Genomic DNA, 11041 nt, shown 5'->3' with positions numbered 1-11041 from the left:
TGTTTGTAAGGCTCCGTGAGGGTCTGTGGGGGTCCGCAGGTGCCGTCGGGGCAGCGCTGTCGGTTCCTGCTGCCTCTCCCTGGTCGCTCTTCGCCGCCGCTCTCAGGGCCTGGACTCGGCCTCAGTTTCCCGTCGTGCCCCGCGCTCGCGTCCATTGCCCTTTAGCTCCGCCCCTTCGTTGACGTAGTTCCTGTTTTGGCCTGCCCTTTCTTCTGGCCCTACGTGTGGCGTCACTTCCGGCTTCTGCAGACGCTTCTTCCGGTTCCTCCCGCTGGGCCCCGCCTTGCGCCAGTCGTCACTTCCTGTTTCCTTCCGGTTCCTCCCGCTGGGCCCCGCCTTGCGCCAGTCGTCACTTCCTGTTACTGCCTCAACTTCCTTCCGGTTCCTCCCCCTGGGCCCCGCCTTGCGTCAGTCGTCACTTCCTGTTACTGCCTCAACTTCCTTCCGGTTCCTCCCCCTGGGCCCCGCCTTGCGCCAGTCGTCACTTCCTGTTACTGCCTCAACTTCCTTCCGGTTCCTCCTCCTGGGCCCCGCCTTGCGTCAGTCGTCACTTCCTGTTACTGCCTCAACTTCCTTCCGGTTCCTCCCCCTGGGCCCCGCCTTGCGTCAGTCGTCACTTCCTGTTACTGCCTCAACTTCCTTCCGGTTCCTCCTCCTGGGCCCCGCCTTGCGTCAGTCGTCACTTCCTGTTACTGCCTCAACTTCCTTCCGGTTCCTCCTCCTGGGCCCCGCCTTGCGCCAGTCATCACTTCCGGCTTCTGCTCCGCTTCCGCTTCCGCCCCGGGCCGGTCCCCGCCCCCCCGCCCGGGCCGGTCCCGGTCCCGCCGCCTGCGCCGGCAGCATGGCGGAGCCGCTGGGCTGGTGCGTGGAGGCGGTGCGAGCGGCGGCGGAGCCGGGCCTGGGCCGGGCCCTGCTGGCTCTCCGCACCCGCCACAGCCGCAGGCCCGGCGGAGCCGCTCGGTTCCGGGAGCGAGGGGGATTGGGGCCGCTGCTGGAGCTGCTGGGCCCGGACCGGCCCCGCCGGACCCTGGACCTGGCGCTCAGCGTCCTCGGCAACTGCTGCACCGAACCTGGCTGCCGCCGGCTGGCCCGGAGCCTCGGCGGCGTCCCCCGCCTCGGTACGAGCCGGCACCGGGCGCTGCGCGGGGGAGGGACGGGACCGAGCGCGGCTGCCCCAGAGCGCGGACGGGACCGAGCAGGCCCCCCCGGACCGGGACCAATCAGGGCCCCTCTAGAGCCGGACCGGGACCAATCAGGAGCCTCCTTGGCTCGGACCGGGACCAATCAGGGCCCCTCTAGAGCCGGACCGGGACCAATCAGGAGCCTCCTAGGCTCGGACCGGGACCAATCAGGACCCCTCTAGAGCCGGACCGGGACCAATCAGGAGCCTTCCCCTCTCCCCCCCCCGCAGTGTCGCTGCTGGCCCCGCCCAGCCCCGAGAGCGTTCGCTGCAGAGCCGCTCGCGCCCTCGCCAACCTGGCGCTGGAGCCCGACGGTGCCCAGGAGGTGCTGGAGGCAGGTGGGTACCGGGGGGGGGGGTCCGTGCCCACCATGCCCTCCTCAGTGCCCCCTGACCCCCTCCTCGGTGCCCTCCATGGCCTCTGATGCCCTCCTCGGTGCCCTCTGAACCCTTCCTCAATGTGCTCCGTGCCCCCTGATGCCATCTCTGAGACCCTCCATGCCCCCAGGCCCCCTCAGTGCCCCCTGGTGCCCTCCCAATGCCCTCCCTGCCCCTAACCCCCTCCTCAGTGCCCCCTGATGCCCTCCCAATGCCCTCCCTGCCCCTAACCCCCTCCTCAGTGCCCCCTGATGCCCTACCAATGCCCTCCCTGCCCCTAACCCCCTCCTCAGTGCCCCCTGGTGCCCTCCCAATGCCCTCCCTGCCCCTAACCCCCTCCTCAGTGCCCCCTGGTGCCCTCCCAATGCCCTCCCTGCCCCTAACCCCCTCCTCAGTGCCCCCTGATGCCCTACCCATGCCCTCCCTGCCCCTAACCCCCTCCTCAGTGCCCCCTGATGCCCTCCCAATGCCCTCCCTGCCCCTAACCCCCTCCTCAGTGCCCCCGATGCCCTCCCAATGCCCTCCCTGCCCCTAACCCCCTCCTCAGTGCCCCCTGATGCCCTCCCGATGCCCTCCCAATGCCCTCCCTGCCCCTAACCCCCTCCTCAGTGCCCCCTGATGCCCTCCCACTGCTCTCCGTGCCCCCTAACCCCATTCCCCTTGCTGCCCTCTCCCCCCCTTTGCCAGGCGCTGCCCCTCTGCTGCTCTCCCTGGCAGCCTCCTGTGCCAGCCCCCAGTGCCTGCACAGTGCCGCTCGTGCCCTGCGCATCCTGGGGGCAGCTCCGTGCCCGCTGCAGCCCCTGGGCCCTGCTGCTGCCATCCGCACCTTGGCCACCCGCCTGGCAGCCCTGGCACCTGACCACCCTGCCTGCCCGGCCCTGGCACGGGCCCTGCGTGCCCTCACCGACCTGCCAGGCCCCTACGTGGACGAGGTGGCACCGGCGGTGCCCACCCTGGTGGCTTTGGCTGCCCATGCCAAGCGCGACCGGCGACAGCCTGCCCTGGCTGCCCTTGCCAATGCCTGTGCCCGTGCCAACCTCAGGCCCGGGCTGGGCGCAGCTGGTGCCGTGGAGGCTGCCATCCAGGAGGTGAGGAGGGTGCTGGGGGTGCCAGGGGGCACCTCGGTGCCAGGCAGACAGGACGGGGTGGCACCCAGCAGTGCTCCCAAGGTGGTAAGCAAGGGCAGATTGGCACCACCCAGCGCCTTGGTGGCACCCAACGGTGCCCTGCCACTGCCCAGTGGTACCTTGGCACCACCCAGTGGTGCCCTGGCACCGCCCAGCAGCACCACCTTGGCACCTCCCAGTGCCTTGGCACCACCCAATGGTGCCCTGGCGCTGTTCAATGGTACCTTGGCACCATCCAGCAGTACCCTGGCATCACCCAGTGCCACCTTGGCATCATCCAGTGATGCCATGGTGCCACCCAGTGTCTTGGGGGCACTCAGTGGTACCTTGGCACCACCTAATGGTGCTCTGGCACCATCCAGCGACTTGGAGTCGCCCAATGGCACCTTGGCACCACCCAGCACAGCCCTGGTGCCACCTGGTGCCACCTTGACATCATCCAGTGATGCCTTGGTGGCACCCAGCACCACCTTGGCACCCCCCAGCTCCTCGAGGGCCCCCAAGGCCACCTTGGTGCCATCCAAGGGCACCTTGGCACCCCCCAGCACCACCACCCTGGCACCCCCCATCCCCTCGAGGATCTCCAATGGCACCTTGGCACCACCCAAGGGCACCCCCGCAGGCCCCACCAGTGCCACCCTGTGCCCAGCTGTGCGGGCACTGTGCCTGCTGTGCAGGGAGGCAGTGAACCGGGCCCGGGTGCGGGCAGCAGGGGGCCTGGGGGTGCTGCTGGCACTGCTGGGGCACCCCCTGGGCACCGCCTGGCACCGGCGCCTGCTGCTGGCCCTGGCAGCCTTCGCCTACGACCAGGAGGCTCTGCTGGCACTGGAGGGGGAGGGACTGGCACCGAGGCTGGCACAGGTGCTGCGGGGGCAGGCACGGAGCGGGTGGGGCAGGAGGAGGGGGAGGAGGAGGCAGGAGGAGGAGGAGGAGGAGGAGAAGGAGGAAGCAGCAGCAGCGTCCTGGGACCTGCCCCGAGAGGAGACCCCCAAAGGGACCCCCAGAGGAGGGTTGGGGTGAGTGGGGGGGCATGGGTGGGATGTGGGAGGGGTATGGGGAGGGGCATGGGAGGGTATGGGGAGGGGCATGGGTGCAGTATGAGTGGGGCATGGGGAGGGGCATGGGTGCAGTATGGGTGGGGCATGGGGAGGGGCATAGGAGGGGCATGGGTGGGGCATGGGGAGAGGCATGGGTGCAGTATGGGTGGGGCATGGGTGCAGTATGGGTGGGGCATGGGGAGGGGCATGGGTGCAGTATGGGTGGGGCATGGGGAGGGGCATGGGGAGGTATGGGGAGGGGCACAGGGGGCTTATGGGTGGCTTTGGGGGGAGGCTCTGTTTGAGGGGGGGCCTCAGGGGAGGGGTCCCTAAGGGCTCCCTTTGGAGACCCTCCCGGGGGGGGAAGAGGTCTCTGGGGGGAGGGGCAGGGCAGATCCTTGGGGGGGGTCTCTGAGCGGGGAGGGGAGGACAAGTCCTGGGGGCGGTCCCTGTGGGGGGGATCCTCGGGGGGGGGTCCTGGGGGGGAGGAAGGACAAACCCCGGGGGGGGGTCTCAGAGATGCTCTCTTTGCCCCCCCCCCCCTCACCCCCTGCCCTTTCTTCCTCCCCAGGTCCTGCCTCTACCTCTTCCAATCCCCTTCCTCCCCTCCCCCTTCCTCCTCCTCCTCCTCCCCGCCCCCGCCCCCTCCCCCCCGCCCCGCCCCCGCCCCCTTCCCCCCCCTCCTGACCCTGGCCCTGCCGCGGGGGGTGGGGGAGGGGGACCCCTGGCTGCCCGAGACCCCTGCCCTGCTGCTGCTGCGCCGCCTGGCGGCCTCCGACCCCCCCAGCCCCTCCCTGGCGCGCCCGGGGGTCCTGGGGGGGCTGCTCAGCTACCTGACCGCCCTGCCCCCCCCGCCGCCCGCCCCCCGCGCCGCCGCCGCCGCCCTGCTGCGCCGCCTGACGGCCGCGCCCTGCCTGCTGGGGGCGCTGCTGAGCTGCTACCTGCCCTCGCTGCTCAGCTCCTGGCTGCTGCTGGGGCTGCCCCCGCGCCGCGCCAGGAGCCTCTCGGCGCCAGGGGGCGCCAGGGGGCGCCGGGGGCAGCCCCGGGGCTGGCAGCACCCACGCGGGGACAGGCTGCGGGAGCTGGGTGAGTGGGGAGGGGCCCGGGGGGGGCTGGGGGTCCCCAGGAGCTGCTCAAGGGTCCCTGGGGTGGGGGGGAGTTGGGGGACCCTGGAGGGGTTTGGGGGTCTCTGGGGTGGGGATTTTGGGGGTCCCTGTGGTGGGTTTGGGCATCCCGGGGGAGGGGGGGGAGGATTCTGGGGGGTCCCCAAGGGTCCCTTCGGGGAGGTTGGGGGTCCCTTGGGGGGCAGGTTTGGGGGTCCCTGTGGGGAGGAGCTTGGGGGTCCCTGTGGGGGCAGGTTTGGGAGTCTGGGGTGGGGGGGAGGATTTTGGGGTCTCTGTGGGGGGAGGGGTTTGGGGGTCCATGGTGGGGGGCCCATGGAGGGGGGTCCATGGGGGGGGGGTCCATGGGGGGGGTCCATGGGGGGGGGTCCATGGGGGGGGTCCATGGGGGGGGGTCCATGGGGGTCTCCCTGGGGGGGATCCCTTTTGGGGGTCCCTGTGGGGGGGAGGGGTTGGGGGTCCCTGGAGGGAGGTTTGGGGGGGTCCCTGGGGGGATTTGGGGGTCCCTGGGGGGGGGGTCCGCGGGGGTCTCTGAGCCCCTCCCTCCCCTCTCTCCCCCCCAGGCGAGGCCCTGCTGAGCAGCCTGGGCCGCGCCGCTGCTGCCCCCTACGGGCTGGGAGTGCTGCAGCACCTCCTGCGCTGCGGCTCCCCCCGGGCACGCCTGGCCTGTGCCACCGCCCTGCCCCTGCTGGCCAGGTACCCCCCGGGCACCCCCGGGCACCTCTGTGGGCAGCCTATGGGCACCTCCATAGGCACCTCCCTGGGCACCTCTGTGGGCAGCCCCATGGGCACCTCTGTGGGCAGCCTATGGGCACCTCTGTGGGCAGCCCCCGGGCACCTCTGTTGGCAGCCCATGGGCACCTCTGTGGGCAGCCTATGGGCACCTCTGTGGGCAGCCCCCGGGCACCTCTGTGGGCAGCCCATGGGCACCTCCATAGGCACCTCCCTGGGCACCTCTGTGGGCAGCCCCATGGGCACCTCTGTGGGCAGCCCCCAGGCACCTCTGTGGGCAGCCTATGGGCACCTCTGTGGGCAGCCCCCAGGCACCTCTGTGGGCAGCCCATGGGCACCTCCATAGGCACCTCCCTGGGCACCTCTGTGGGCAGCCCCATGGGCACCTCCATAGGCACCCCCGGGCACCTCTGTGGGCAGCCTATGGGCACCTCCATAGGCATCTCCCTGGGCACTATCTCTAATCCCTCTCTGTGGGCACCTCCCTGGGCACCTCTTTGGGCACTTGCCACCTGGTGCCCACCCCCTTTGTGTGCCTTTCTCTGCAGGGTGGCACCCCCGGCACGGGCACTGCTGTGGCAGGGGGGGGCAGTGGCACTGCTGCTGTCGGCAGTGGCCCTGGGCCCCTCCTCCCCCTTCCAGCCCCCCCCTGCCTTCGCCCTCTACGCTGCTGATGCCATCGGGCACCTCAGGAGGCACCAGGAGGACACCCCCGGGGGACAGCAGGGGCAGGTTGGGCACCTTGGGGGCACTTGGGAGGGTATTGGGGGGGTAAGGGGGGGTTGGGAGCACCCAGAGGGCACCCCCAGGTGACAGCTGGGGCAGGTTGGGCACCTTGGGGGCACTTGGGAGGGTATTGGGGGGTCTAAGGGGGGTTTGGGAGCACCCAGAGGGCACCCCCAGGTGACAGCTGGGGCAGGTTGGGCACCTTGGGGGCACTTGGGAGGGTATTGGGGGGTCTAAGGGGGGGGTTTGGGAGCACCCAGAGGGCACCCCCAGGTGACAGCTGGGGCAGGTTGGGCACCTTGGGGGCACTTGGGAGGGTATTGGGGGGTCTAAGGGGGGTTTGGGAGCACCCAGAGGGCACCCCCAGGTGACAGCAGGAGCAGGTTGGGCACCTTGGGGGCACTTGGGAGGGTATTGGGGGGGCTAAGGGGGGGGGGTTGGGAGCACCCAGAGGGCACCCTTGGGGAACAGCAGGGGCAGGTTGGGCACCTTGGGGACCTTCTTGGCACTGCCCTCACAGGTGCCAGGGGCTGCAGCCAATGAGGACCTGCAAGGACCTGGGGACAGCTCCGGGGACCCCTCCCGGGGGCCACCCAAGCGCCCCCTGCTGGAGGCCTCCTCCTGCCCCCACCTGTCCCCAGTGCCCCCCAAGCGCCCCCTGCTGGAGGCCTCCTCCTGCCCCCAGCCCTCCCCAGCCCCCTCCTCCCCCTGCCCCTCCCTGTCCCCGGACCCCTCCCAGTCCCCACCCCCGGCCCCTCCTTGCCCCTGCCCTTACTCCAGGGCCCCTCACGACCTCCTGCTGCTGCCCGACGGTGCCCGCCCGGGGGTGCCAGCCTCCAGGGCCGCCCTGTGCCAGCTCTCCCCCGTGCTGGCTGCCATGCTGGGGGGAGCCTTCGCCGAGGCTCGCCAGGCCGAGGTCACCCTGGGCAGTGCCCCCCGAGGTGCCCTGCGCCTGCTGCTCCACTTCCTGCACGGCTGCCGGGGCCCCCCCCACGACCCCTGCCAGCTGTTGGCACCTCCCGTGCCCCCCTCCCCCGCCGGCGCCGCCCTGGCCCTGGCACGACGCTTCCTGGTGGCAGAGGACTTCGAGGCGTGGGTGGCATCGGCCGTGGGTGCCCCCCCGGGGATGCTGTGGGCGTTGGCAGAGCGTTGGGGCAGTGCCCACCTGGCTACCAGGGCGGCTCAGGCCATCCTAAAGGGAGGGCCAGAGGAGGTGGCACCGAGGCTGGTGAGGGCGGCCAGGGTGGCACAGTGCCCCCCACGCCTGGCACGGGCACTGCTGGCCGAGCTGGCACCCGGGGGGCTGCAGCCCCCACTGGAGATGGGAGAGCCCTGGGGGGGGGTGGGCGACCCCCTGCTGGCACTGCCAGGAGGTGCCAAGCTGGAGGAGGGGGAGGAGGAGGAGCTGGGGGAGGACTTTGGGGAGGTCCTGGGAGAGGACTTCTGGGGGGACCTGGAGGAAGATTTTGGGGGGGACCTGGGGGAGGACTTTGGGGACCCTCAGGAGGAGCCTGGAAGCAACCAAGGAGACCTCAGCAGCTTCCTGGGGGAGGAAGAGGAGGAGGAGGAGGATGAAGAAGAGGTTCTCTGAAGTGTTTTGGAGCCTCCTGGATGAAGAGGAGGAGGAGGCCAAGAAAGACCCCAGCAGCTTTGGGCACCTCCTAGAGGAGGAGGAAGAGGCCAAAGAGGCTCCCTGAGAGCTTCGGGGAGCTGTGGGGGGAGGAGGAGGAGGAGGAGGCCGAAGAGGTTCTGAGATGCTTTGGAGCCTTCTGGGTGAAGATGAAGATTAGGAGGAGGAGGCCAAGAAGGACCTCAGCAGCTTTGGGCACCTCCTGGGGGCAGGAGGAGGCCAAAGAGGCTCATGGGGACCTCGGGGGGAGGGGGGGTTGGGGGGGAGGGGGGGGGGGGAGGAGGAGGAGACCCCTGGCGGGGGGGGAGAGGAAGAGCCCCCCCGGGGGGAGAGGCTGTGAGGAGACCACAATAAAGGAGCAGAACTGCCCCAGGCTGCCTCCAGCTGTGCCCCCCCAGCCCCTTCCAGATGTGTGGGACCCTCCCCAGCTGTTCCTCCCCGCCCGCTCCAGCTGTGCCCCCCCCAGCCCCTTCCAGATGTGTGGGACCCTCCCCAGCTGTTCCTCCCCCCCAGCTCCAGCTGTGCCCCCCCAGCCCCTTCCAGATGTGTGTGACCCTCCCCAGCTGTTCCTCCCCCCCAGCTCCAGCTGTGCCCCCCCAGCCCCTTCCAGATGTGTGAGACCCTCCCCAGCTGTTCCTCCCCCCCAGCTCCAGCTGTGCCCCCCCAGCCCCTTCCAGATGAGTGGGACCCTCCCCAGCTGTTCCTCCCCCCCCGCTCCAGCTGTGCCCCCCCCAGCCCCTTCCAGATGTGTGAGACCCTCCCCAGCTGTTCCTCCCCCCCAGCTCCAGCTGTGCCCCCCCAGCCCCTTCCAGATGTGTGAGACCCTCCCCAGCTGTTCCTCCCCCCCCGCTCCAGCTGTGCCCCCCCAGCTTTTCCTCTCCCCCTCCATTCCAGCTGTTCCTCTTCCCCCCCCCCCCCCGCCCACAGCTGGATCCCTCCAGGCCATTTCCTTACAAGGGCACCGTGGGGCCCTCGCGGGACGACGTCACGGGAGGGGGGGGGGGGGGGGAGGAGAAGAGGGGTTAAGGAGGGGGGGGGGGGGGGGGCACCGCCCAGGGCTGCCATGGACGATCTGGGTGAGAGCAACGAGCGGGGCCGGGGGGGGGGGAAGGGGGAAACTGGGGGGGGCTGAAGTGGTCTGGGGGGGATGGAATTGGGGGGGGGGGGGGGGGCCACGGACACGCGAGTCTGGGGGGGGCTGGAATTGGGGGGGGTCGGGGAGGATGGAATTGGGGAGGACATTCGGACACGTGAGTCTGGGGGGGGGGGGTGGAATTGGGGGGGGGTGAAACCGGGGGGGACACCCACGGACACGCGAGTCTGGGGGGTATGGAATTGAGGTGGGGGTCTGAGTGGGCTGGAATTTGGGGGGGGCACCCACGGGCGCGGGGGGTTGGGAGAGGCTGGACTTGGGGGGCTGAAAGAGTCGGGGGGGGGGGCTGAATTAAGGGGGGGGGGCTCTAGACTTGGGGGTGGGGTCTGAATGGGCGGGAATTGGGGGGGGGGACCCACGGACACGCGAGTCTGGGGTGGGGATGGAATTGAGGGGGGGTCCGGGGGGCTGCAGGGGTCTGGGGGGTGGAACCGGGGGGGGGGGGGGGGCAGGGGCTAGGTTGGCTGCGCGGGGGGAGGGGCAGTGTCTGAGTCTGTGTCCCCCACGCGTGTCCGTGGGGGTGTCCCCAGACGCTCTGCTGGCAGAGCTGGAGGCCTGCAGCTGCCTCCTGCCTCGCTGCCCTCTGCTGCTCGTGGACCCCCCCGCGGGGGGACCCCAACCCGCGGGGACCACCCAGGAACAAACCCACGCGAGGAGGAACCCACCCGCGGGGTCCACGCCCCCCCCCCCCCGCTGTGAGCTGATGAAGGGGGGGGGGGGGAGGGGCTGGGGACCCCCTGGGGGGGGTTGGTGGCATCAGAGGACACTGAAAGGGGGGAGGAGGTTTTAGGAGGGGACCTTTGGGGGGGGGGGGGGGCGAGGGGGGAGGGGTCACTGTCCCTAGGGTCCCCTCCCCCCTCCTCGTGCCCCTCTCCCCCCCTCACCCCCCCCTCCCTGTCGCCCCCCCCCAGGTGCCAGCAGAAGCCACAGAGCAGCTCTACAGGTAAGGGGGGGGAGGACGTTTGGGGGGGGGGGGCTCGGGGCCATTAAAACTGGGGAGGGGGTCCTGGGGGGCAGCTCGAGGCCGTTGTCATTGTCCCCTTTGTGTGTCCCCCTCCCCAGTACGGTACAGAGAAGCCCCCCCCCGAAAATGCCCCCCCCGGGGCTGGGGGAACTCGAAAGGCTCCTGCGGGAGCTCAGCACCACCCACGGCAGCATCGCAGGTACCCCCCGAGACCCCCCCAGACCCCCCTCAATACACCCCCCAGAGACACACACCCCCCCCCGAGACCCCTCCCCACATCAGACCCCTCCAGACCCCCCTCAATACACCCCCCTGAGACACCCCCCTGAGACACAACCCCCCCCGAGACCCCTCCCCACATCAGACCCCCCCAGACCCCCCTCAATACACCCCCCTGAGACACACCCCCCCCCCCGAGACCCCTCCCCACATCAGACCCCCCCAGACCCCCCACATATACTCCCCCCAGAGACCCCTCCCCAAAATAGTCCCCCCGCCCAAATAAACCCCCCAGATATCCCCCCCCCGAAATACAGCCCCCGGAGACCCCTCCCCAAACCCCCCTGGGGAACCCCTAACCCCCCCTAGGGACCCCCAACCCCCCCCCGGGGACCCCCAGCCCCCCCCCCCCGGGGATCCCAAACCCTCCCTAGGGACCTCCAACCACCCCTGGGGGGGGACCCCAAAACCCTTTTTGGGGGGGGGGGCCGGACACGTCCATGTCCGTCCCCCGTCCCCCCCCCTTCCAGACGAGCTCCTGGCCCAGTTCCCCCCCTTAAAGCCTCCGGGGGGGGCTGAGGAGGACCCCAAAGACCCCAAACTTGGGGCCCCCCCTGCTAGGTAAGCATCTTGGGGGGGGGTCCTCAGCCCCCCCCCCCCCCCTTTTGTTGTGCTCCATCGAGCCAAACTCCGCCCCTAGACCCCCCCCTCCTCCAAGCCCCCCCCCCACTTTCAACCTTCTCCTCCCCCCCCCAAGCAGCCCCCGCGGGACCC

The 11041-nt window shown here is 70.7% G+C and overlaps 2 protein-coding genes across 2 annotated transcripts; both read left to right on the top strand.

Annotated features, from left to right (window-relative positions):
* Positions 1-323: 323 nt before the first annotated feature.
* Positions 324-8300, top strand: LOC135174003 (armadillo repeat-containing protein 5-like). Its single transcript, XM_064141241.1, has 7 exons — positions 324-1118; positions 1412-1519; positions 2246-3701; positions 4294-4808; positions 5407-5539; positions 6124-6307; positions 6822-8300. Exons 1-7 carry the CDS (start codon positions 842-844, stop codon positions 7890-7892), a joined length of 3744 nt encoding a protein of 1247 aa, XP_063997311.1. The 5' UTR covers positions 324-841; the 3' UTR covers positions 7893-8300.
* A 674-nt stretch (positions 8301-8974) lies between these two features.
* LOC135174004 (basic proline-rich protein-like) lies at positions 8975-10882 on the top strand. The gene is made up of 5 exons (XM_064141242.1): positions 8975-9007; positions 9615-9779; positions 9996-10027; positions 10147-10247; positions 10798-10882. Exons 1-5 carry the CDS (start codon positions 8995-8997, stop codon positions 10844-10846), a joined length of 360 nt encoding a protein of 119 aa, XP_063997312.1. The 5' UTR covers positions 8975-8994; the 3' UTR covers positions 10847-10882.
* Positions 10883-11041: the final 159 nt, after the last annotated feature.

This window comes from Pogoniulus pusillus, unplaced genomic scaffold (genome assembly GCF_015220805.1).
Source record: "Pogoniulus pusillus isolate bPogPus1 unplaced genomic scaffold, bPogPus1.pri scaffold_199_arrow_ctg1, whole genome shotgun sequence".
In the NCBI taxonomy this organism is placed as follows: domain Eukaryota; kingdom Metazoa; phylum Chordata; class Aves; order Piciformes; family Lybiidae; genus Pogoniulus; species Pogoniulus pusillus.
Note: the sequence above shows the minus strand (reverse complement) of the source record. Positions and strands in the feature narration are given on the sequence as shown.